At 37.7% G+C, this 27,071-nt stretch overlaps 2 protein-coding genes across 5 annotated transcripts in view; one reads left to right on the top strand and one right to left on the bottom strand.

Annotated features, from left to right (window-relative positions):
- The window catches only part of KDM1B (lysine demethylase 1B), a 28,587-nt gene extending 23,753 nt beyond the window's left edge, over positions 1-4,834 (top strand). For both annotated transcript variants that reach the window (XM_051612027.1, XM_051612026.1), the window contains exons 21-22: positions 1,333-1,485; positions 2,075-4,834. In XM_051612027.1, the coding sequence (XP_051467987.1) occupies positions 1,333-1,485; positions 2,075-2,158 (237 nt within the window). In that variant the 3' untranslated portion in view covers positions 2,159-4,834. The remainder of the gene's footprint in view (positions 1-1,332; positions 1,486-2,074) is intronic.
- On the bottom strand, positions 322-26,787 carry DEK (DEK proto-oncogene). 3 transcript variants are annotated; one of them, XR_007888738.1, is made up of 12 exons: positions 26,537-26,787; positions 24,633-24,791; positions 23,060-23,161; positions 22,482-22,591; positions 20,106-20,200; positions 18,180-18,300; positions 17,194-17,376; positions 14,148-14,280; positions 11,768-11,916; positions 10,403-10,471; positions 7,144-7,272; positions 322-747 (listed from the first exon to the last, which is right to left on the bottom strand). XR_007888738.1 is itself a non-coding variant. In XM_051612029.1 (11 exons), exons 2-11 carry the CDS (start codon positions 24,778-24,780, stop codon positions 9,456-9,458), a joined length of 1,122 nt encoding a protein of 373 aa, XP_051467989.1. In that variant the 5' UTR covers positions 24,781-24,791; positions 26,537-26,786; the 3' UTR covers positions 7,599-9,455. The 3 variants fall into 3 exon arrangements, 1 of the variants encoding a protein (XP_051467989.1); XR_007888739.1 differs by lacking the exon at positions 26,537-26,787 and adding an exon at positions 25,859-25,943 and having other exon boundaries at positions 359-747; XM_051612029.1 differs by lacking the exons at positions 322-747; positions 7,144-7,272 and adding an exon at positions 7,599-9,467 and having other exon boundaries at positions 26,537-26,786.
- Positions 26,788-27,071: the final 284 nt, after the last annotated feature.

Genomic DNA, 27,071 nt, shown 5'->3' with positions numbered 1-27,071 from the left:
TTAGGCAGGTAACACAAATACACTTCTTACTTAGCTGTCATTTTTTCCAAACTTTTTTTTTTTGGTCATCACTGTTTCAAATACATCATAAAAGCTTTATGCCAGATGAATTTGATGGCAATTTTCCCTCCCTCCACGTAAAAAAGCAACTGAAATTACAACCTCCCCACCCCCAAATCAAGCAAACCTCTCAATATTCTAATAAGAAACAACCCTTCCTGAGCTGTCTTGGGATGGAGGTACAGACAAAATGATCTAACAAGGTCCCTATATCCTGACTCTAACAAAAAAAAAGAAAATGTACTTTTGATAATGGCTTTGCAGTTTCCAGAATTATGTGCAATGTAAGTCCACATACCTGCTATTTTGATCTCATGAGAAGGTCAAGGCAGCAAACAAGTCTTTGGTTTTGGTGCTGCTCCAGTCTAGAGTGGTTTTCATGTCTGTGTCTGTGGTTTTATAGCAGTTGTGAATTTGAGTCATCTGTCCACAGTGCAGCAGGATTTTCAAAGACAAGATAGCTTCCAGAGGTGTACTGGAACTTCTGGGCTGTCCATCTTCCTATGCTTGGCTAGCCATTTCTCTTGATTGCTTGGGCTATTTGCCAGCACCAGATGTTGTGTAAGAGGCATGCAGGGGTGCTTCTGTTTACTTGTCACAAGTCCCTCCAGAGTAAGACAAAGACTAAACCTTCACACAACTGTTATCCAGGCTGTTTTTTTGGTAGAATTGTGTGGAATTTGCATGCTGCAATGTGACAAAGAATACACAGTATTACTGTCATGGCTTAGCTACAGACACTCTGACTATGTTTTGTTTTCTCCCTGAAACTAGTTTAAGACAGCTCATTTTCTGAGCTTAAATAAGTAATGTTACTTCTCTGTTGAAATAAAATTCTCTCCAAAATGAAGATTACAGTTTGAGACTTAACAAGCTACAAGAAGCAAAGCATCATAGCTTAATAAGATGGAAAGTGCTTACATTATACATACATACATATTGAAGGATGTTGATAGCGGTATTTCATCTGTTTCCAAGAGTATCTATGTATTTTGATGGTAATTTTTTTCGTGTGTAGTTTTTGGTATGTTACAGTATCCAGACTTGTTGCAATCAAAACAGAGCAACTGTGATGTTTCAGGCAAGACTAGCAAAATTATCTTTGTGGTTAGTAGTATAATAAAATTGGAATTTAATTCTGAAATGTGATCTAATTTGTGTCATAGTAATACTGCATACTCTAAAGATTACAAGAAACTGTTTATGAGAAAAAACTATGTGATTATGAGCTTTTTTTTTTTGCAGTGCATAACTTCTATTTTGGTTATGCAGGAGGTTCCTGACCCAGTGAAGTTTTTTGTTACTCGATGGAGCAAAGACCCCTGGCTCCAGATGGCATACAGTTTTGTAAAAACAGGTGGCAGTGGTGAAACTTATGACATTATAGCTGAAGACATACAAGGAAAAATATTTTTTGCTGGCGAGGTAAGTATCTTTGTTACTGTTGATTAAGGTGATTGGGGAACCATTTCTTATGAAAGATCGTCTTTTGCTAACCAACACTGTTAATCTAGAAGTAGCATACAGAAGTTAGAGACATAGGCTAATGTTTCCTGATTTTGATACAGAACCCTCTATATTCATGTTATTATTGGGCATGGAAAGCCTGCCAGATATTTATGGTCAGGAATGAACTGCATAACCCATAAGTACAGAGCATGACAAGACTACACAATTCACTTGTATTTTTAGTCAAATTGTCTGTTATCCGTCAGTGGGTAAGATGATGAATGCCTACTGCTGATGGGATAGGTGCTTTCTGTACTGGAACAGAATTTCCCTGTCCCAGTAAAATGCAGATGGCAAAACAGACTGCTAATTTTGCTAGTTGACTTCCTTGCAAATTTTGAAGGTGCTAAAAATCTTAAATATTTCCTCTTAAATTCTAAGAAGTTTTCCATGGCTTTAACAAGTGTTGGTATATGGTTAAGGAAAACAAAACTACTCTTACGAACTGAAATTCCATCTGTTCTCTTAATTTTACAAACAATTTATTTTATTTTTTTTAATACAGGCCACAAATAGGCACTTTCCTCAGACCGTTACAGGAGCTTACTTGAGTGGGGTCCGAGAAGCAAGCAAAATAGCAGCATTTTAAGTACAGAAATTTTTGTGTTGATAGATACATTTTTAGTTGTTTTCTGTGGGTAAAACTATCTTCAAGTTTCCTATTGCTGCCTTTTCCCTAAGAGGTACTTAAAGAGCATATGGTACCTGAAGATAAAATCTTCATCTTCCTTTTCCTCTCTTTATCCCCCACCTTCCTTTTAAGCCCTGATGATACACATCATTGGGGTTTCTTTTCCAGCTAAGGTATTACTAGCAAGAGTGATATTAGAGTCCCTGGCCACAGCTTAACTAACAGAACTTTTGTTAGGAGTCCTCTTCTGTATGGCTGAAGTCTTGCTATTGTAAACCTTCATTTCAGAAGGTCAGATTAAAACAAGTCTAAGTTAACATACAGCATTAAAAATGCTGGCAGTTAGTAATGATGATGGGAATTTTCCACTAACTGTGCTTCTCAGGTTGATTATGCTCAAAGGAGTTCAAACTTCCTCCCAAAAGCTGGAATAGCCTAGACAAATTCTAGAATTATTGTAGGAAGAAATTCAACCATAATTCTTTCCATTTGCACTCAACAACCTTTTTTCTATAATATCTTTCATATTCTTAGCCTCCACTAAGTGGGCTTTGGAATATTAAGTTTGTTCCTTTAAATCAGATGGCTGGAACAGTTTACAGTGCAATCATAGAGAAGTTATTGTTGCTAATAAGAACTTGAAAAATTAACTTTTACATTATTTTAAAAAACTTTGAAATATTCTGCTACATATTCAGAGAAATTCTTGTTACAACAATAGGTTAAGTTTAGATTTGCTTAGTGCTTCTGATCATGTAGAAACAGGACAGATTAAAAATATTACATTTCTGTTATTATGTTGAAAACAAACTTCCAAATTAATTTGGGCTGAGTAGAGGAACTATCTACTGATACGAGTGCATGGGGGGAGGAAGGACTTTAAGTTCCTAAGGGCTCATTCAGTTTTATATTTAAAAAAAAAAAAAGATGAATGACGAAAAATATTAACACTTTCATGAAGGGCTGAAACAAGATGACTTGCACTTTGTCTTGAAGGTTTTTGTTGTTTGGGGTTTTTTTTGTTTTTGTTAAAGTATGATTAAAAACAACTTAAGGGAGTAATTCAAGAAGGACTAAGCATCTAGCTTTTCCATCAGACAGGAAATAATCTTTTTCAGTAGAAATAAAAAAGGCACAACTAGAGTATCTGTAGTAATACTGTTTCACCAAAATAGTATGGATAAAAAAGCAACCCTTAAAACCAACTTTTAGATCTCTTCCCCCACACCTTCCCTATAATTTTACTGCATAAACCTCACTTATTCTTCCTCCCCCTGATTCTCATGCATGGGCTTTCTTTTTTAATCTCTTAATTTAAGAATGATACGTCAGATTTTTTTGAGTTACACTGCTTGTTTCCATAAAGTTGTATCCTTGGGAAAAAAGCAAGCAAACTTAAGAAAAATCCTACTGAATAAATGCAATTCTTCTTTTTAAATACTTCATTTTTTGTTTTTAGAGTAGCTATGATATTGTTAAATACCTTTATTTAATCTCTAATTTACAAGGTGAAGATGTTTATATAACTAGATGTTTTTCAGATATATATCCTGTTCTGCTTATTAAAGCTGAATTACATGGATTAATAGGAAAAGTGTAACTGTTCATAATGCTAGTATGTATGATTTCCAAGTATGAAACTGTAATTGAAATGCTATAAGAAGCAAGACAAAATCCTCTGATGATAAAAGATAAACAGACATCAGATTTTGCTTTTGCACTTTGTTAATTTAATATATTTACAGCACAACTTACAGCGTAACTAGGAAAGATTGAGAGCTACATATGTTTGAGTTCCAATTTTCTTTCCCAGTTTATCATCTATGACAAAATCCTTAGGAGAGGATCTTCTGAAGGTGGGGTTAAAAGGCCAATTAGTACACACCCAAAGCATTCTATTTAATGGCTGCTTCAGCCGACATTGGTTAAAACTTCAGTCAGCTTAATAAACACCTCACATTTTAGGTTGGAACTGTCTGGATAGTTGAGCTCAGCATCTATTTCTGCAGTCCAGACTTTGTGTGAACATGCTTGATTTTAGGCATATGCTTCCAGTCTGTAAATTGGTACTTGGGATTTTAAGTTTGTCTACAACTTTGCAGGTAGATAAATGCTATATTCTAGAGAACAGAGATGGACATGAACAAATACTGTCACATTTGGATTTAGCTGCTTCGTGCTTCTTATAGCATTAAAAAAGGATAACAAATGATAAAATTACCAATTACCTAGTCTATTCATTATTTGTGTATTATTTTGGTGCCAAGGCACTTAAACTGTGTTGTGCTGCACTTAAGTTTGAGAAGTAAATAAAATAAATATGTTCCATTTTAATTTACATTCATTTGAAATGTATAAGAACATCAGGCTGGTTCTGAGACTTCATTCTTTAATTAATGTTCCCCAAATTTTTTTTTAATACCTATGTTAAAATTTATTTCAAGCATGTATATGTTTTTTTCTTTTGTGTTTAATTTATTCCCGGCAAATAAAGATCTGGGGAATGTTTTCTTTGAGTAGGTTTGTTTAAATGTTATAAAAAATATTTGAATGCAGAGCATGATCTGTTACACTTCAACTCTTGTGTGTGACTAAGTTATGGCAGCAGAATAAAACTGGAAAGTATCCACAGGATGCTTATGTTTTGGTTGTGTTTGTTTTTTTCCTTCAACTAGTGGCTAAGCCTATTTTTTTTGTTACACTGTATATTGATTTAAGATTTTAGTGTACTCCTGCAGCTAGACAATTCCTCAGAAGTGCTGCTCTGAAGCCTTCTCTGAGCTCTAAGCACTAACTTTGCTGTTATTTGGACAACACTATAACAGCATCTTTTACCTCAAAGGTTTACAAACCAATTCAAAAGCTTATATCAGATTACTTTCTTTAGCCTGAGGAAATTGAAGCTAAAATGATAATTGTTTAGGAGCACTGCCCGTAAGTTTAAAATAGAAAAAAAAAAATTAAAAAATCACCAGAGAACCATTTAATGCATTCTACTTACATAATAGTAGTATAAACACTTGGTAGGATTGTAGTCCTGAAAGGTTCTTGCTAGCACAGATCACTGTAAGCATGTGCAAGTCTGACTATGTACTCAAAACATTTAAAATAAAAAGAATGACACATTCTGATAACACTTATCTACATTGTTGTTCTTGAATGGGAGGTTAGTTGTTCATTTAGTCAAAGTCTGACTGCAGGTAACTTAAAAAAAATATTCTTACTCCCTTTGAAAGTTTGTTTCAACCAGTGACACATGTAGGTCTAAACCAGTGAAAGAACTACTGTGTGAAAGATGGCACAGCTTTCCCTAACCCTGTCATACTTGATTAGCAGTTTGAAGCTTGTATCCCAATAATATGCTTTCTTCTCCTAATGCTAACTCCCTGCAGGAAACTACTCTTGTTATGCTTGTCACTGGTCTTGAAAAAATGTTATCTTCAGTCTAAGAAATCACAGTCTTTAAAATGGAAACAAAATACTAAAAGTACAAAAAGTACATTCCATGACAGTCCCCCAAAGAATGAAAGTCCTTAAGAAAACAGTTGGTGTGAGGCATTTTTTTTTTCCTTTTAGCTCAGCTGTCTAAAATTTGGATCAGAAATAAAAGTGGAATAGCAAATCTATGGCTTGAGTGCAGTCAAGTGAACGAGGTCAGTTGAAAAGGCATGGCAAGTTATGTAATACTGCCATCCTCTTATCATCAGGACATCGGGTGATCATCTGGTTTAAGCCGCTACTCAGAAATGGGCCAACATGGAGCTGATTGCTTGGGGCTCTGCCAGCCTGAGCTCCGAACATCTCCAACCCTGGGGATTCCACAACAGATCCAGGCCCAATTTCTCTGTGATCACCCTCATGTTGAGGTTTTTGTTCCACTAACATGTAATTACAATTGCCCTGATTGCAGCTTGTGCCTGTTAACTCCCATCCTCTCACTGTGCCTCTTCTTACTGCAAGTTTTCAGACAGTATTTTGGTACCTTATAGATTTTTCCACTGTTCTCCCTAAGTAATGCGAAATAAAGTAACAGCCACCATCACCATAAGTAATTTCACCTAACTCAGTCAAAGCTACTTGATACTAGTCTTACTTATTGGAAACTTACTATTTTGGAAACAGGAATAATTAGATCTATTCAAATAGTCATGAGGCACCACCCTTTCTCTGAAAACAACAGAACTACTAAACCTTACTGGAATCACCATGCTGACTGCCAGGGCCATTATTTGGCAAAACTAAACCCAGACATTCACAGATCTTGCTTTGTCATGTGCCTTGTAACAGGATAATGCAGGAAGCACACACATGCTGTAAGAAGCCTGCTCATGTCCAAGAAGGCTGTTAGTCTAGAGATTCCGGAAAAAGGGGGAAGGCACTTAAAGTTTTGTCTTCCTAATTTCATCTTGGTTAGACATGCCTGAGCAGTACACCACGGGTTACCACAGAAGTCCAACTCAGCTGTTTTCCTGAAGACATGTAACCTCTCTTCACAGAAAACATCTATGCTTCCCTTTCTCCACCTAGCCCTCTGTAACTCCTTTCTCCTACAGGACCCATACACGGTTACCTCAAGTGCCAAGCTGACCTGTTAAGAACTGTTGTTTACAGAAGCAAGTAATTCAGGTTTGTGTGGTTTTGCAGGTCACCAGGCAAAATACTGAATACTAAAGGCTTAAGGAAACAGAGGAACCACTATACTGGACTGTAGGAATTATGTTGTAAGCAATCAAATGAAGATGTTAGGACTATTTTCTAGAATACAATGGTCAGGACATGATCTTAAGCATCTGGAAGGTATAAGCTCAAACACATTATTCAATTATCTTTTATCCAGTTAGCCAGCTTCTATTTTTTATGAGCATCTCTGTATAGGATTTAAAGCCCTGATTGGCTATGGTTTTAACCTAACAGCATCAGAACAAGCCAGATGTTTTATTTACCTTTTAGGAAATTGTCTTGCAGCCTTTCCCCCAGTGGTAGAAGGAACTGGAATCTTGTATCAGCCATAGCCAGACTGGCATAGATTGCAGGGAGACAGCTCAGACAGTTCTTCTCTGTTGAGGACTACACTGAGTTGTATTTAAAGAGATTTAAACAAAGTATATGAAGGATGCTGAGTTCATTTCCATTCCATCTGCACAATTCCAAAATGACAAGTAATGCATATATACAATAAACAGAAGTACACTATATTTTTCTAAGCTTTCATTAGAATTTACATTATTAAAAATGTTTATACTTGGGAGTCACTCATCTTAAAAACACTTTCCTGAAGTGTCAAAACTGACCAGTATATTTACATAAAATTAACAAGGCAGTGCAAGTATTTGTAGAAAATCCATCCAAAAAACCCAGCAAAACTCGCATACAAGTAACTTCACGCTTTAAGCAGGACTTGGTAACTTTTGATGTTTTTAATAGCAAATTTAAGTGTTCTTTATGCTAAGACAGTTCAGAGACAAAAAGACCCCAAAAAAACAAACCTAAACCAACCTCATAGAAGATACAAAATCTTATCCTGGTTCAAGGACATACATTTCAGCAACAGTATCTTTAAAGTAGATAAACCTGCCGAATCAGGCTTGAATAGTTTCTACCAGATGAGATAAAGACAACAACTTTGTTTCTGTATAGATTTTCTTTTACTATACATTTAAGCAAATGTTAAATCATCAAAATTGATTTACATTTTTGTGAAAGACATTTATTGAATACAAAAACCCCCATCACATTCAGCCGTATTAGAAATGATTACATGCAAAGAAATTCAGAAAGTGTGTGAAGATTAAGTCTAACTGGCTGAACATTTTCAGAATTTAGATAATTTATGAACCCTTACTTCTCAACTGTACAATAATAAAATTCATAAAATATGCTTTGTCTTTACAGAAATACTACAGAGGGATTCTGTGCTTATGGCATTAATGGCAGCCCACACTTTGACAGCTATTAGTTTCATGATTTTGAGTGTAGAACTTCCTGTTAGCAAGAAGATGTATGCAGAACAGAAACCTAAACAACAAAAACTTAGGCAAAGAGTTCACTTTGATCCAGAAAGCTGTGGGCCAAAGTTCAAGACTGCAGGCTTAAAAGTACCATTGTCCAAGTTGAGACACCAAAGCTCAGGTTCGGAAGAGCTTTTCATACGGAAGACAGCTTAACCACCATGTCAGCGCTGCCCAATTCAGAAGCCCCACTGTGGATTTCCAAAACTATTGAGCTTATCATCTGTACATCTTGGATATCTGCTTCTGAGATGCTAGGCCATCAAGTCAAGACACTAAAAGATATTTTTGCAAAGTAAACTTCAGAAATTTTCCTATAGCATTTGAAGGGATTTTTTTTTTTTCACTCTGTCAAGCTGTTGAAACAAATGTATCTGTAGTCTTTTGTACAAAGTTAAAGACTGAAAAGCTTAAGTATAAAACTACAGTTAATTTCTGTACAAGGCAAGATGGGACAAACATCGTAAAACCTCAGCCCACTTGTAGTTTCATGAAACTTCTGCATACCACTTTTCATCACAGCCTCACTGCTGAACACTGACATTTCATGTCATACCTCCTAAAACAAGATTAAAAAAAACTGATTTGCACAAAAGAAATCTGAAACAACTGCATATACACAACAGAAAGCCTCTGAAAAGTAAAAAAATAACATCTATATACCAATTAGTTACCATGCTTTGACAGTTCTCTCAGTACCTACACATGCAAGACAGTAATCTAGATTTAGAATTATTTCTGCATCTGTAGAATGTATCAGAATATAAAAGACATTAACGTGTGACTAACTCTTCGTTATTTTCAGAGTGGATATGTATTCAAAATATCTTTATAACCAATACTGCTATATTCCAGTCTCTGCATGTATACGTGCAGATAAGCAGCTTTCATCTCACTTGATTTTAAAATCTCCTGCAAGCTAGTAATCCACACTAAAAAGCTTCAATGCTACCAATGAATCTGGTTATACAAAGCAATTCAACATGTACAAAAACTATAAAAAAGGGAACATTTATTGCCATGCATGAAACTTCGATATGTTCAACTAAAAACTGCATTTTGTTGGTTTAAAAAAGAAATACACAAAGCAGTTTACATCAACACTCTTAACATTTTAGATCAGCAGAATTAGCTCTGACTAAATGTCACAAGGATAAGACACATTCCTTTTGCTGGTGCCTATCAGATCTTCAAAAATCCATGGAAACATAGAACCAGGAATCTTCATTTCCCACAGTCAAATCAGATCATGAAATCAACTGAAAAGAGAAGTGAATTAGTTTTCTCCTTTCTCTCAATCCAATTACATACAGCCTCTCCTTTCACATTGGACTATCAAGAAAACACGCACTACTTTAGCTATCACAAAAAAACAAGAGCATCCTTACAGCAGACAAATTGCTCCCTTAAGCCTTTGCTGATTGTGACACACATATACACAGCACAGAGACATAACTATTTCTAGATAGCCATATAACAACATTTGCAAATGAGCCACAAGAGAAAGAAAAGTTACTTTATTAACTCCACTAAGTGAGCCTTACTTCTCTAGTTCTATTTTTAGTTTTGAGGCAAACAAAAGTAACTGAACTTGAAATTTTTTTTAGAAATTACTAACCACAGACTGGACAATAAACCCTTTGTCATGAGTACATTAGATCAGGCCTAATCTTCAGTGCAGCAAACTGAAAGGCAACATTGTAACTGTACTACCAGGAACTCAAACAGAAAACAGCCACCTTTATCCTCCTGCCCTCTCACTGTCAGAGCGAGAATCTCTGCAGAGCTTATACAACCTCATGCATAGTTACCTATGAATTTATGTGGTCAGTGCATGAATTATAGTACACCTTGCAGTCAAGGCTGTAATTTAAAGCAAATGCATAGCTTTCAGAGAGTAAAAGTCATAAAAAAATGATGACAACTTTAAATTTTAGTTGTGCTTACCAAATAAATTTATATGAGTGGTACTGGAACACTAAGAAAGTAGTGTATGAAGCAGTTATTTTTGAAAGAGAGATACAAAAGGGGAAAAGAGCCAGAGTACAGGTTTATCAGAGCACTAAACTATCAATACTATACAGGAGGCTATTAAAACTATTGTAACATGATGCCAAGGCACCTTCTAATAGGCTGAAGAAAAAAACCCCACAGCACCCAACCCAGAATGTTTCCTAAATGATAAAGTCTTTACCTCTTTGACTGTTGTTTTAATGAAGTCTTTCCTGTCAGATAAATCATAACTAGGATAGTTTTCATACACCTAAAAAAAACCAAAGCAATAAAAAAAAATCTCAAATTACTTTCATGCAGTGTATTACATGAATAGGAGGAGCTTAAATGAAATTAGGGCACAAACTGTTGTGGTACTTATAGTATTACAACTGTCGAAAGGTTCTCCACTAAATAAGGAAAGCAACAGGCTTATTTTCCTGTCCTTATTTTGACCATATAAATATTTAAATACTTGTATCTTTTTATGCTTGGCTAACTGGTATTACAATTTTACATCAACAAACTGGAATGCCTACCTTGCCATGTCATGTGAGTAAGAATTCTCCCATGTTTATCTTACCTGGGCTCTAAGCAGTGGAATACCCCTGCATTAGTGTAGGAAACTAAACAAGTCTCAAGTCCCAAGGCTTATTTATTTTTTATAAGTAAAATTGTGATCCTTTCAAGTGATTAACAGAAGAATCAACATATCTGAGTGCTATTCTACAATTGTTTTTTGGTTAACTGGGTGTGAGAAGACCAAACAAAAAACAGATGCCAACACTGACAACCAATGCAGAATATTTTATTTCAGCATACCAAATTTTCAGACTTCCAGAATGACTATAAACATGACAAAAAATTTGTACAGAATATAAACATACAGTTTCATCTTAAGAGTAACTTCTAGTTTAATTTTCTCAAGACAACTTCTTGGAAGTATCAGGGAAACAAACACGAGTTAACTGACTGTAGAAAATGTTAAGGCAACAGTATTGTCAGAGTTTTGGTCACTTCCCCATCTTTCCCCTTCCTGGCCACATGGTACCTTAGTGACACCTGTCCTGACAATTACAGGATTCCTTGCTGATCTGATTCAACTCACTAACTCAGCTGAGAACTTAATTTTTTGCTGATAGATGAGAGCTGAATGGACTCATAAAGAGAACATATGAAGAATGAAAGCAAGGTGAGTAGTAAAAATGTACAGAGAGCAGGACACAGCCCTCCCCTTTTGACAGTACGAAGTTACTGCACTGTCTCAACATCTCAAATATCTGGACTTTGGCATGTTGGCAAGGCAGTTGTTTTGGAGGTAATAATGCTACTTTCCAAGTTGCTAATTTTTCTTCAGAGAGTTCCTTTCTAATGTTGAATATCAGTGTTGCATACCTTAAGATTAAACCTCTTCTGTTACAGCTGTTAGCAAGTCAATAAATTAATGCAGTACTACTTTGTTTTTGAACCACTGTGCAGAGTGCAAGCCTTCAACTTCTGAAACAATCACAGAAGATAATTCACAATCCACTGCCTAAAAAGAGACTGACCAATCATATTTGCTTACCTCCTTGCAAATTTGTTTCATTGTGACCTCCTCCAAGTTTGCATTGGCCAACAATTTCTTGACAGTTTCCTTAAGTTCTTCATCCGTGGGTGCTTTCTTCAGCTTTTTAATTAAAGGTTCATCATCAGAACTATCCTCAGACTCACTTTCTAAATAGAAAGAATAATTAGAATTGTAATAAAAGGTTTTAAATTTGTCTGCTTTCTGCCTCCAAAACTGAAGCCATCAGAGCTTTCCCTGAACATCTAATGCAGATGCTCTCCTTTAAAACAGACATCTTGCCAGACCATCCATTTAAAAACGAAGCAAATGCTATCAGTACTACATTTATTTATAAGTCCGCATGATCGGTTTGTAAATCTATTTCTCCTCTAAAATGTATAGAACAGATTAAAATCAATCTATCAAACTAAAAAAAGGTTTATTATAACAATTAAAAATTGAGATATTATGGTTCTAAAAAGTAACTATTTGCTTTAAAAAGACTTTTTTTTCCCCTCAGCTGTGCTGTGCACTATGATCTCTTAATTTTGCAATGCTGTACTATTGAACATGCTATCAGAAACACCACGACAACAAATTAAAAGAATAATAAAGGAAGTTAAGAGGTACAGGACACACCTCCAAGCTTCTCTAGCAGCAAAAAAATTAGACAACTCCAACGTCCACTCAGCTCCTCTACTACCAAGGCAAAATTCAGGAGATGCCAAACAATCTAGTTAATAAGCTTACAGAAAGACCTACTTGACATTTTGATTTTTGAACTGCAAACTTACATGCCAAACAGAAATGCAGAAGGAGTAAAGAAGTAATTATGAATACATTCCATAACATATATGCAAAACACATACACAATTTTTTTTCATACCTATATATATTTTAGTAACAAAGCATACACACACACATTCAGCCACACTAGTACTGCAGGCAGGCAATCTGAAAATACACACTGAGTTACACACAGGCCAGTCTACTCTGCTAAGAAATAAGCCTATGAATGAAGTTTAGCATAATTCTATACCTAAGAGTTTAACTATTCATTTTCTTAATACACTGACAAGCAAGGTAATTAACTGATGTCTATGCTTTAGCATACATATGCCAATGCTGACAGTCAGTGAAGTATCTCTGCAGTATGGAATATGCTGCATTAATAACTCATCATACAGTTATGACAGAGACATGGCCATTATCTCATACAGCACCAGAGAACTTCAGAAGGGAAAAGACACCTGGAGATTATTTGGTTTAAGCTGCTACTCAGAACTGGGCCAACATGGAGCTGGTTGCTTGGGCCTCTGCCAGGTTGAGTTCTGATCGTCTCCAACACTAGGGATTCCACAACTACTCCAGGACCCATTTCTCTGTGACCACCTTCATGTTGAGGTTTTTCTTCCACTAATGTGGAGATTTCTCTGGTGGCAGCTTGTGCCCATTGCCTCCCATTCTCTCACTGTGCCCCTCCAAGCAGAGCCTCGCCCTGCCATCCCCAGCAGTCTGCAGTGCCATCCCCCTTTATCTGTCTCCTCTCAAGGCTGAACAAGCCCCCTCTCTTTGTCTCTCTCCTACATCATGTGCTCCAGCCCCCTGGCCATCTTGGTGACCCCTCCACTGGACTCACTCCAGTATGTCCATGTCTGTCTTGCACCAGGGAGCCCAAAGTTGGACACAATGTTCCCAAGGCAGGCTCACAAGTATTGAATAGTCACTTCCCTCAACTTGCTGAAGCAGCCCAGAGTGTTGTCATTGTTCCTTATCACAAGGGCACACTGCTGAATTAGGTTCAACTCATTGTCTGCATGAACCATCTGCTCCTGCCCAAGACTCTTCCATAGAGCTGCCTAGAAAGAAACCAGTCTGTACCCACACACACTACTGCAATCTTTACATGGGTATTCAGAAACTCAGTGTATGTATATATACCTTTTACACATCTTGTCAGAAATGAGAAAACCAAGAGTAACAGGACACATGTAGAACCCATACCTATGCTAACAAAAAACACATCAAGCTGCTGAAAAAACATACACAGTGGGATATATCCTACTGGGTTAAGACTCACATGAAGTTGCTACAGAAGCACCAACAGAATTTTGCTGTTCTTCCAGAAGAAGGGAGAACTAGGCTGATACTTTCCATTTATATACTATATATATATATATATAGGTACACAACAGAAATGTAACAAAGTATACTGAAACCAAGAACTGTTTTGCTGGGGTTTTTTTAATGACTGTTGCAAGGAAAGAATCATCAAGTTGGAAGCCAGCAATTCACCAAATTCTATTTTCTTTCACAATTAGGTGCAAAGCCTTGCTTTCTTTTAAGTATGCCAGTTAAGCTACAAGAAAATGTATGAGGAAAGATTTAAAGCATTTACCTTTTCTAGAACTGTTCTGATTTTTTTTAGTAGTGCTGCTATCTGCCTTCTTGACGTTTGCACCCTTCACAGCTTTCTTGGTTTTGGAAGTAACCTTTTTAGGTTTTTCTCTTTTAGATGCTTTTCTAGGGGGCTATAAAGAAGAAAAAAGGAAGATTAAAATTATGGTTTCTACCCAATCTGTACTTCTTTTCTGCAATGGAAACTATCTTGTCAATACAAACTAAATCAGAAAATTGTATTTCTATATTTTGCTAACTGTTTCTACCCCTATACCATAGGGAGAATATGTCCACAAAGAGTATTCCTACATTCTCTTGGATTTTATGTTGTCTTTCTACCTGGCCTCTTAAGATCAAAGAGCTAAAACTTGTTGATGGTACTAGTAGTATGGTTACACTACAACTTTCCATTCATAATTACTTATAATTAGCTTATAAAATAATTTTAAAGATGTTCCTTTAAAAAGGACATTGTATGTTGTATTTAGTTGCTTCTAGGTATTGTAGCTCTCTAAGACTACACACAGCTAAATAATTTTGCACAAGTTGAGGAGAGCTACATTACCTAACCTGTAATTTGGCCAATTAATGTCACTAGTAAACTCAAGAGATTACTGAATTAAGTTAACATCAACAGAAGAAACTGGGAACATAAATACACAAAGTATACACATACCAGTGTGCTGCATTTTTTGCACAAATTACATGTGTTCTTAACTAACAAAATCTTTAGACAGTACTTCTGACAAGGCTTAAAACTTTCCTCACAAAAACATGGAACACTGACCAGGAATAAACCATACTTCAGAGAAAGAACATAATGAAACAAAACAAATGAATTATCAGCAGTTACTAAATTAATAATTCTAATTTATACTTAGAATTGCAGTGTAGTCAACAGAGCAAACTATCATATCTAAACAATTAAGATTTGTTCATATAACTTTTAACTGCTTCTCCTATTAGTAGCTGGTGCAACTCATGAAATTAGTATTTAATAAACTAATTATACTTATTTATATTGGCTAGCTCAGTTACAGTTGCACTCACTCTAGTGTTACATAAAGGATAAAGACTTTAATTGTTGAAATTCGGAAAATACACTCAAGGATCACCCCATTTCTAAATAAATGTTTGCATGTTCTAACTCTTACCTTTGAAGTTTTTGCTAAAGCTCCATCACCAGCTACATGGTCAGAAGTGAAACTCAGCACTCACATTTTAGATTTGAAGAAAATGATGCACACAGAACTATTTCAGGTATCTTTTGCTTCCAGGTACCTGTACTAGATTTTGTTTCTATTCTTTAAAGAAAGAGTTGCAATCAAGAGAGACATGCAGCTCTGAGGATAACCTTCTCCAGCTATTCCATGCCTAAGATTCCAACGGAGCTGAGGCAGCAAAGCAGATATGCTGCCACCATCCTTCTGTCTCTAGTATGTTAAAGGGTATCACAAACTTGTATTTTTTTCAAAAAAGCACCTGCCATCTTAAAGCTGTACAAATGCAGACATTTTTCATTTCACAATTTCCTACATTCAAAATAATTTGATACTCCAGGGTTTTTGTAATAAGACTTCAGTTTATGCACCTATCACCTGGCAGACATATCTAACTCCTACTTTTTGAAAGAAGGCAAAGAAGAGCTAGTTAGATCAATGGAGTTTATGGTGAATTTTGTTTTGTTTGTTTGGGGGTTATATTTTGGCTTTTTTAAAATAACTGAGTTGTTGACAAATTTTCTAAATGACAACTCCTGCCTCTGAAAGTGATACTCCCCTCCTCACTGCAGGAAGACTGTGTTGCTGAAGAGATGCCTCTTTCTGTTTGACATTTGGGGGGAAGGAAAAAGGCAAACTAAGAATTAACTTTTTTTTTTTTTCATGGCGGCACAGAGAGTTTCCTAGAACCATCTTTTCAAACTAAAACCAAAGCTCATCAAAATGACAGCAACAAAACAAAATTACATAAATTGGCCTTTAAACAAAAGATTTTGGTTACTATTTTCTACAGCTCAGGCTGTTTACTTAGACTGTCACACTTGCACTGCCATAGACAGAACATAGGCCAGGTAAATAATGGTCTTGCATTACAGCCAATAGTTCCATAGCTTACATAAAAAGCATTTCCTTGGACACCCAATAGTCAACCCATTGATGTTTGTTGCAGGGCTCTGATTAAGGCTAAAAAGGCAGTCCCTATATCAAAATATAGAATAACACTGAACCTGTAGCTCCTTTACATTTTTTTCCAAGCTTCAGGCATACGGAAAAATCAGTGTACACTCTGTACACAAATCAGCTGTACACTTGTACTGGCTCTCCATGTTTTGTGTCTATTCTAAATACAGGGCTGAACAGAAAGGCACAGAAAAAGGTATTTTGCCTTTAAATACGAAATTAATCTCATTTCTCTCCTACTATGCAAGACTAAAAGCTCTGAAGAAAACAGAGAACAGAAAATTCAGTGAAAGGAGAACACTTTGAAGATTGCAGAGGTCTTTGTAAGGCTGCTTACTATGTTGCTCACTTTTATCTTTGCGATCTAAGACACAGAAGCCTAAAAGAGAGATTAAGACATAAAATCCAGGAGAAATCTGGAATCAAGTTCCAAAACCAATGCAGCTAAGTAGGTCAGGGACCTATGCTGAATTCAAAGTCAAGTCCTAGGTATCTAATCAAACCCTACACAGAAAAACAGAGAGAGAGATACTGAGAATTTTTATGAAATTACAATAAAGTCATCACAAAATTATATAAGAATAGCAATAAATCATGTTTGAAATCTTGGCTGCCCCAAAATGACATACAGCAAATGATTTTAAGGTGCACACATACATTCAAGAATCACTAAGACATTATGAAAATCACTTATAAATTGCAGATGTTCCCCTTTCTTTCAAACTATTCATTAAGTTAAACATAACTTACCCCCAATTCTGTGCATGTCAAGGTTTAACACATGACAGTGTGTTCCAAGAATTACAGATTGCAGACAAACATTTTTAGCCCTATACTGAAAATAAAAGCAAACAACCTCATTACCTCATCTTCACTTTCTTTTTCTTCTGAAGAGTCATCCTTTTCCTTCTTTTCATCTTCGTCACTACTGGATTCATCTGACAAGATCTCTGGGCACTTGGTGCGTTTTGCTTTCCTTGTTGTTCCAGTGCTGCTGCGTTCTTTTTTGCCACCTTTGCTTGGTGCTTTTTTGGACTTTGGCAATGGCTGAAAACCAAGGATGTGTAATCCAAATAGGAATACAAAAGTGAATTTTAACATAAATTCCTTCAAAACACATGAAAGAACAGTGAACTAATGCAGAGATCTCTTGATAACAAAACACAAAACTATTTTATGTACTACACTTAAGCCTTCCCCAATTTGCTGGGAATAAATTTAATTTCCTGACCAACAGTCTGACTATTTAAGTACTGCTTTTAGGTTAAAAGCTCAAAGTCCAAGAAGACTAATAATAAAGACTACTAAAGTCTTGGCAGTTGAATCTAGTGCACTAGCACACAGGAGTTTAAGGAAGTTCTCCTAGCCTTGCAATAAATTTCATTTGGTGATGACAAATATGGCCACATACACCTTCCAAGTTGTAGCATTCCCAAGTAACTGACAGCTTGCTTTCCTGTTCTTTCATGTTTTGTTTCCCTGTTCCACCTATTTTTCTTTTTCTTTCCTGCTCACATATTATGTCTATTCCCCTCCATTCACCCACAGAGCAGAAGCTAGTTATGATATTTAGGTATGAGTATCTCTAATTAGCTTAATGTGTTTACCACATATGCTTTTGTGCACTAACAATGTACAATGGGTGCATTTAGAAACTATATGTTTACATGTAAGTCCTCACTCCATTATGGATGCCTGCAGGAGTAGAGCTTCTCTTTCAAAAAGCCATCCCTACTGTGAGTTAGAACAGTAACTGTATCACCAGTGGTAACAAGCAAACAATAATACACACAGCTACATTTTTCAGCAGAACAGAGCTATAAAAGCAAGACTAACAAGCTGCATCTCACCTTGCCTGAAGATTTCGGGTGCATTAAGAAGTTTAAGATTCTGGTTACCAGCTCACTATTAACTCCTGATCTTTCCAAGTCAAGAACTTCACAGATACTTTTCAACATTGCATTTCTAAATCTGGAGGGAAAAAAAAGAAAAAAGAAAAAATATTCAGTATCACATCCTAAACTATCAGTCACCATTTGGGTGCTAGAAGCTGCTATCTGGTTTGTGCCTGCAACCTGACAACAGACATGAATATAAACACTTATCTACATTACTAGTCCTATCTATAGTTAAGCATAGAACCACCACCATATAACATAAAGCAAAATACAGTAAGATTCCCAAGTCTACATGTGTGTAAGGTAGGATATATTAAAAAAATTATAAAATCTTAGTAAAAACAAATTAAAAAAATCTTCCCCAGAATCTCTCCTAATCTACCATAATGGAAAGAATCAATCTCAGGAAAATAAATTTCAACTCCCAAATTCTGTCATTTTTTTAATGCTTTGACGGTCATCTGCAGGTAACAGCAAACATAATGTACTAAAACGCAGTTCAAGTGTGGAATAAACAAGTGCACACAAGTTTTGAGTCAGTAACTTCCACAGCAAGTAGTTCTGACTGGTCTAGTGTCCCTGCCCATGCAGGAGAGTTGGAACCAGATGATCTTCAAGGTCCCTTCCAACCCAAACCATTCTGATTCTATGACTTAAAAAATCCAAGAACTCTAATCTACACAGCAACCTCAATCCTCATACTTGGTGTATAAGCTGAACAGCAAGATCGCACAAAATAAATGTTGTCCTTTGCTCATCTTGTTAAATGCTGTTAGAACATGACATGCAAGTGTGAAGTGTGCACAGAAATCAAGCAGGTAGTCAGAATAAACGAATGATCTAATCAGCAGTGTTTCCTACATAGCTATGAACATCAGAACAACTTACCATAGTAACACAAGCACACAGGGCTCAGTACCTTCATATAAGAGTGCCAATGCAACCAGTTTTCAAAATATTTGCTGAAGACTGAAGGGTAACAAAACTTAACTAGCAGTTCTTTTACACTGAACAGAAATGAAAAAACTTGCAAAATTACTTTGTTTTTGTGGCTTTTTGCTGTTAAGGGGCAACATATTGAATGAAACCAGTGGGAAACTGTCAAACCTCTCATCCTGAGACAGTTTGTCTTGTAGATTCACATGTAATTTGACAAACCCTACTCCTAAAAAAATGCGTATCTGAGAAAGATTTGCAGATTCAAAATTCTAGAACCCTTCTCACTATCAACAAACTGATACTAAGAAAACAATTTAGAAACAATTGTGTAGAAATTTTTAGTTCTTTCATTTGTTATAACTAGCTGCACAAATATAGAGGGGCATTTAAAAACTCTTTCAGTCCAGTGCAACCAAGCTGCAGCAGCTCCTCCTTTTAATAGAGAAGCCATTTATCAGTGGCAGACAGTTAAAAAAATAAGGAAGTAAAAAGATCTATTAGACCAATTCTAGGAATAAGACTGTATGTTTGATATACAGTAAGAAAAATATCTTGGATTCTGAAGGAGGAAGGTTTTCAGGCATAGCAGGATTTAAGTTTGCACCAAGAGCACAATGTATTCACAACCCTATGCTTGCCCTGGGGAGTAACATTTTCCTCCCACTTGATGTAAAATTCTGCTAGTTAGCATGCAATAGTTGCAGCCAGGACTGCAGGAATCGTGAATAAAATGTTAAAATTTTGACTCTTTTTAATACCTTTCAAGCTGCCTTAAGAGACCAGTTGGTGTGATTAAAAGGAGCTCAGAAACAGAACACACAGCTGTAGGAAACAGCCACTTAACTGAAAGTTTAAATTTAATCTGAAGTTCAATTTTGAAAAGAAAAAGGAGTGTATAGCATGAGTCAAACTATGTTAAGTAGCAGTAGAGTTCATTACTTTTTTAACATTTCCTCCTTCTTTTTGTATTGGTCACTTCCTTTTTCAAATGGAAACCCACTGAACTGACCCACATTCTTCTTTAGGGAAGCAACCTAGGACAGAACACACAGATTAGTTTCCACTGCAAGAAATTCAAAAGATTTAAATGCAATTACATTTGTTAACTTTCCATAAAAGAAAAATCAATTCTAGCATCTAGCTTTCTGCTGACTTACACCCTTTAAGTTAAAACCAACATGGATTATGCCTTTATTTATCTCATGACAGCTAAACCACAATTAAGTTATTGTGATCTTGGTACTTTTAATAATTTACTAGGTAAAATCACCTGCCATTTCAAGCCTGTTTAGAACGTACTGCATGATTATTTACAGGTTAGCACAACTACAATCACATGAAGCTTTTGCATGCTTTGTACCATGTAATTTGTTACAGAATGGTGATCTTATTTTTACTGTATAATCTGCTAGAGCAGATTCGCTTTGCTTGCTTTTCTAATGTCTTATGTAGGATCACAACTGTACTTTTGAACTTCTTCTTTAGCATGACCAATTTTCACATTTACACACCACCCAATTTACAGCTTCTATGAGTACGCTTGCAGTCTGAACAGGACTGAAATTTCACCACAACAGCCCTTATAATGGGAAAACTGCTCCCATCAAGATCCCAAATATATTAATCTATTTGTTCTTCCTTCCTAACCTTTTGCCAAAAAACTTAAAAAACCATCCCCAAATCTTTAATTCTTCTGAGATCTTTTCAACACTATCAAGAATAATTTGAACTCACTTTCAATACTTCTACAAATTTTGTTCATGGTGTTTCTCCATTAGTTTACAGTTTTAACAAAGCTAAGCTCCTTTTCCAAACAGAATTATCTTTGTCCAGCACCTAGAGAAAATTTGTGCATGGTATTGATATGTTTTACTAAAGATGTTAATTACGACCCGAAGCACATACAGAACATGCATACAAGACATCTGATCTTTACCATATTAAACAGCATCCTGAGTTCCCTACAATACTGAATAAATGTAGTTTGGGATGAAACGTGCTGATATATTTCCAAGGAAATAAATATATCCTCCTATCTTTGGACTCAAACCACTAGGATGCTGCAGCAATCCACCTGGACTTCCCAACAAGTCTATGTTCAAAAGACTAAATGTGGGAGAGCAGAGGAATGGAGGTGGTGGAACTGTAACCAAGTAAGTGGTGTGGGAGGGAAGGGCAAGAGCTTTAATTCAGCAGCAGTTCTGTCTAATTAGTATGATTTGGGATTGCATGTCTATTAGTTGATTACATTACTACTGAATAATGAATCAATAACAGCATAATTGAGTTATTAGTTTCTTAGTAGCATGCTGCATAATCTGCAAACAATACATTCTCTTAAATCAGTTATATCTCAGATCTGCAATCTAATGTGGGAAATACGGACTCTGAGGTAATGATATTCCAGTACCTCCACCCACAGACTGCAGAAAAACATTACTGGATGCAGTTTGATGACTTCTACAGTAAAGCCAGTTAAATCAAGAAGTTCCATGGTCTGTCATTGTACCTTTACTACCAATCAAGTAAATTCTACTGCAGGACAATACAAAAGTTTGCAGAAGTCCGTATGCAGAGTCAGAAATTCTCTACCCTAGTTTATTGCCATACTGAATAAACAGCATACTTCACAGAAGCAGGTTTTAATGCATATATAAAGTTATTTTTCTGAATACTTGAGGCAACAGATCTTTCTTTGCCATTTAAACAAACTTTGCATTTGTAGCAGTGGTCTGAGATATTACAGCTAGTATTTAACTAATATTTTACTTGTCCTAGACTAATGTGACAAAAATCACTATTAGGATTTATATATAATGTAGTTTTATTTTCTACTGCTTTGTGCAAAATGAAGGAGAAAATTACTAGCTATTTAATGATGCATTCAAACCCACTAACATATTTAAAACATAGAAGAAAGAGAAATACTAAGAAAAAGCAATGTTGAACAAAACTACCTGGAGTATTTCGACAGAACATCAGAAGTTTTTAACATGTGAATGATAAATTATTTCCAGTAGTCCTCATAAGGTAATCCACCCCTCCCCCGTTAAAAAAAAATAAATCTATATTCAAGCAGGCTTGCAACTCAGTACACCTTTCCAAACGATTTTTACAGGGAGAACCGTTTTCAGGAATTACAAAAATGATGAGCTTACTTAATTGGTCCTGCAAGAATAATTTTCTAAGTAATTTGTAATAAATTGCACTGAACAAGTAGATCCCCATATGCAAATGTAAAAAAACTACATACTACAAACATTTTCACTACACACGAGAACTAATAGGTATAGAAGACTGATCTTAAGTTCTTACAGTGCCTGGCCTGTTGTAGAGGAGTTTGTGCAGGTTCCTAAGTTCATCTGTCTTCTTTTTACTCAGAAAGAATTGTATCCTTTCAATTTCACAGAGTTTTTGTCCTTTTCCTGAAACAGTTAAAATAAAATATTACATTCATATTTACCTATGTGTTTATACCTTCAAATATATATTGATCTTCAAGAAAGAAAAGAAGTTCTTTAAGAATAGCATCGGTCATCATAATAGGTCAAACATTAAGCAGGCCTTCCTTCAGTTTGGCATCCTGACAGTCTCTTTATGATCCTACCTAGACCAGGCTGCAAGGACCTGGCATTTTTTTATTCTAGCTGCTCCTGCCTTTGGTAGTGGTGATTAAGTATTGAAGATCCCAGACAAGTTGAAACATTGTGTAACTTTCATGGTTTAAGCTGATGCTAGAGAATAAAAGAGGGTTTCCATATAATTATAATAGGCTTACAATTTTTCAATGGATCATGACTCTTTAAGTCTCATCTACATCAAACTGAAAATTTGATCTTTTAAGAGGTTTCATTATCATTCCCAACACTCACAATTCTTACATAAGAGCTTACCTGGTGTAATTGTAAAAGGTTCCTTTTGCAATGAGGACACTTGCATGGTCAGTCGGTCTACCTTCTTCTTCTCCCTTTTTCCTTCAACAATAAGACTCTTCTCTGCAAAAGACAACAGTATTTTTCATTACATGAGCAGATTTCACTGTAGTGATAGGCAATACAACACTTTAACCAAGTATTAATACACTTCCAAACCTTCGGGTCGATGGGATTTATAGAGCTGTATATATATGACTATATATACGACTAGAGAAGTCTCTAGTTTTTAACCACAATCGTGCATCCCACTTAACGTCGAAGACAAGACTAGACATTTCCTAAAGGGAACTTCAGCTGACAATGGAGAAGGCAACACTATGCATTTTCAGAAACTTACCCTCCCTTCACTGCCTTTCTGAGGTACAGAACTGACACTGTTTGCTAGTCTCCTTCTGGGACATCCCAGCCCCTACACACACAGCTCCACTTTAGCTCTCTCAGGGAGAATACTGCTACCACCACATGGGCAAAAGGAGAGTCCAATACGCCTGCAGACACTTCCTCTTCCTAACACTGGACTGGAGGACTCACACATACTGGCAGAAGAGGCAAAAGCACAAGCAAAGAGGGACTTAGAACACATCATAGAGCTATGCAGTGCGGCACTCTGCAGGGCACTATATGAGTGTCAGAACTGATACAAGAATACTATTCCCAGTAATTCTGGTACTGCTTAGTAATGAACACATTTAGATTATGTTATGTATACATTGCAGATCACTGTAATGATACCAGGTCAGTAGAAAAATACAAAGCTTCACCTAAACATGTCACACTAAAATACATTACCTCAAACCACATATCAAACTATCCTTTGCGCTAAACAGATGGGCTCTCCTAGCTTTAACATCTGAAAGCAGCCTCAAAACATCCATGATCATAGACAGCATTATTTTTTTCTTTCCTAAAGACAAACTTCAGCTTTTTTAAGGATCCAGGACCAGCAGTGACTTGGTTTTTACTGTGCCATACTGCAGCTTTTGCCTTGCTTGCTTGTCCTAGATCACCATTATTTTTATTGACAAAATAGTCAAATGGAATACCTACCCTCCAATATAAGTAAATTTTGGAACCTAGTAAGTTAATTCATGGTAGTTAAGCAAAGACATCTATTGTTTTCAAAGCTACTGCACAGATTTTCACATTTCTCTCTTCTGAAAGCATGGATCACTTCAGAACATTACTGGCAAAAAAGGATTATTTTTTGATATGCATTTTTATGGAAATAATTTGATAAAGGATGCTACCTCTTATAATCATCTAGTAGTCTATACAACAACAACAAAAAAAAACACTCTTGCATAGGAATCCAGGTGCTGGCTATTCCTTTAATCATTCCTGAAGAACATCAGTATCACTGTTTCCAGTGTGGCTTGTTAAAGTCTACTGGGAAGCAATTTATGATCCATGAGACAGTTGTACCATTGAATCTCCTAAACAATAATTGTGTAATTGGCAGAGATCACAGGAGACTGCATTCAGTAAGCCTGGCATTTTTAAAGGACAACTTCTTCAGTGAAAAAACATGTACCCTTCTCTTCTTCTTCTTCTTCCTCCTCCTCCTCTTCCTCTTCTTCATCTTCCTCACTTTCCGCAGCTTTGTTTACAGTTTCAGGTTGTTTCTCATCTGCTTTCCCAGACGACATTGTATCTTCTTTAGATGAAACGGCAGAAGACATGGTGTAAGGTTCTGTAAAAAGCAGGCAAGGACACCATAAGCAATACATGAAAAATACAGGAATCTTGATTTTGAAAAAATATTATATTGTACAGTTGAAGCAATGTCATAGCGCTCATATTATGATTGTTTATACTTTCAGACACAAAAGTATTTTGCATATGCACAACACAGTTTTTCATGTGGAATTGCCATCCATTCTGCAGCTAGCCTGGTTAGGAACAGTTTAAAAAATTATCAGTTCTTTCCACACACAAGTCTTCAAGCTTGCTTTGTGAAGCATTGGGAAATGCTCACTCAAACAGCTGAATGCTACTATCTATTAAGAACTGTAACGTTTCAAGACATCACTGTCTTAGCGTGCCATATGATAAACTGAACAGTCACTTCTGATAATGGTTAACCATGCATACAAGTTCCCTAATAAGTTAAACCAGCTACATATTTAGATGGGAAATGGGACCAGAAAAACAAAAAGTTAAGAGCAATTCAGAAAACATAAGCACTGCTTTCAGAATTCAAACATAAAATGCTTTTTTTTTAACCTGCAGCTCCTCAACGGCAACAAAAAAAGAACAAATGCTTCATTCTTAGCATATTTAAGAGGAGTATTTTCTTAGCATTTGAAGTGGCTTAAATGTTAACTTTAAAATACTTCACTCCAGCGAGTACCTGTTGCGAACTGACACAGAACGCCTGTCTACTGAAGAAAGATAAACACATCTCTTGATGGTAGAAAATTCTAGTTTTCAACGTCTTTCACTGTTTACAGATCTGGAACAAAATGCTCTTTAACACAGCTCACCAGCTGTTTTAAAGCCTTGTAGAAAAGACATCCCATGATTAACCATTTTCACTTTCCGATACTGAAGGAAATACTACCTGAAAGAGGTCAGACTCAATAACAACAAACCCAACTGCTTAGATGCAATATTAGCAGGTGCCAGAGAGCAGCAGCAGTCTAAATGGCAGAAAACGTTAAATCCTATTACAGAGTCAGGGGAGCAAAAAGTTTACCTCTCTTTGCTAAATCACTGAAAGAAAAAAAAACAAAACCAAACCCAAACAAACCAACCAACCTCTTTCGGGGCACTACTTCCAGTATTTCATTTGACACGAAAAAAGTCGTCTGACTTTTTCACGGTATTACTGTCTGAATGTTACTTGTCGAGACACCTGACAAAGCAAGGGAAATACACGTCGCCTTTCCTTCCTCTTCCAACGGGAGCCGAAGGTGACCGGGGAAGCAAGACACCTCCCAGCCTTTCGGCAAGCAGCTCTGTGAGGACGACTTGCCCAGGGGAAAAGGGTACCGGTACCCACCCTGAGGCAGGCTGAAATCGGGGGTATTTCCAGCGGGGAGGGGGGTCCCTCGCAAGCCGCCCCGGAGAAGGACACTCCTGCCAGGGGGCCGGGGAAAAGCGATGGCGACGGGCAGCGCCCGGAGGAGCGGGCGGCCGAGGCGAAAGGCGGCGGGGGCGGCACCGAGAGCCAGCCTCCTCCTCCCCCGAGACCGCTCCGCCGCCGGGCCGGAGAGCGCCCCGGGAAGCGCCCCGGGCGGCAGACGCAGCCCGCCGCCCCGCGCAGGCCTGGCAGGGAGGCAGCTCCGCCGCGCCGCGGACAAGCCCGCCGGCCGCACGGCGGCCCCGCGGCGGGAACAGGGGCCCGGCGGCCCCGTTTCGTTCCCCCGGGTAACCCCCCCTTCCCCCCCTCCATCCCTGGGGCGCGCCCGGGATGGCCGTGGCGGCGGGACCCACCTCAGCTGGGCTTCTGGCTCCTTCCCCGGGCACGGCTGCGGCGGCAACAGCGGCTGGAGGCGGCAGTTCCCGGAGGAGGGGGTGGGGCCGGGCGCCCCCCCCAGGCGCGCAGCGACGCACACACCGGTTCGGCGGCGGCGGCCGGTCGGTCGGTCGGTCGGTCGGTCAGCCCGTCTGTCGGTCACTCTCTCGCTCTCCCCGTCCCTCCCTTCTCCGCCCGGAATCAACAAGGTTTTCAAAATGGCGGGTTCTGGGCCGGGGAGAAGGAAGCGGGAAGGCGGCAGCCAATCAGCGCCCGCGGCGCGGCGGCGGCGGCGGCAGGGCGGGGGGATGCGCGCGGCGCCCCGGCGTCATGGCGGGGCGGGGGAGCCGGGGCGGCTCGGGGCTCGGCTTAGCAAGCGCGGCTTCCCTCCCGCGCAGCCCTTGCGGCCCCGGCTCCTCCGTCCCGCCGGCGGCGGTGGAGGGCTGGGCGGGGCGGCTGCGCCCTGCCGGCCGCGGGGGGGCGGCCGGCGCGCTGAGGGGGCTGTGGCCGCCG

This window comes from Apus apus, chromosome 2, assembly GCF_020740795.1.
Source record: "Apus apus isolate bApuApu2 chromosome 2, bApuApu2.pri.cur, whole genome shotgun sequence".
In the NCBI taxonomy this organism is placed as follows: Eukaryota; Metazoa; Chordata; class Aves; order Apodiformes; family Apodidae; genus Apus; species Apus apus.
This window is presented reverse-complemented; position numbering and strand designations above follow the sequence as displayed.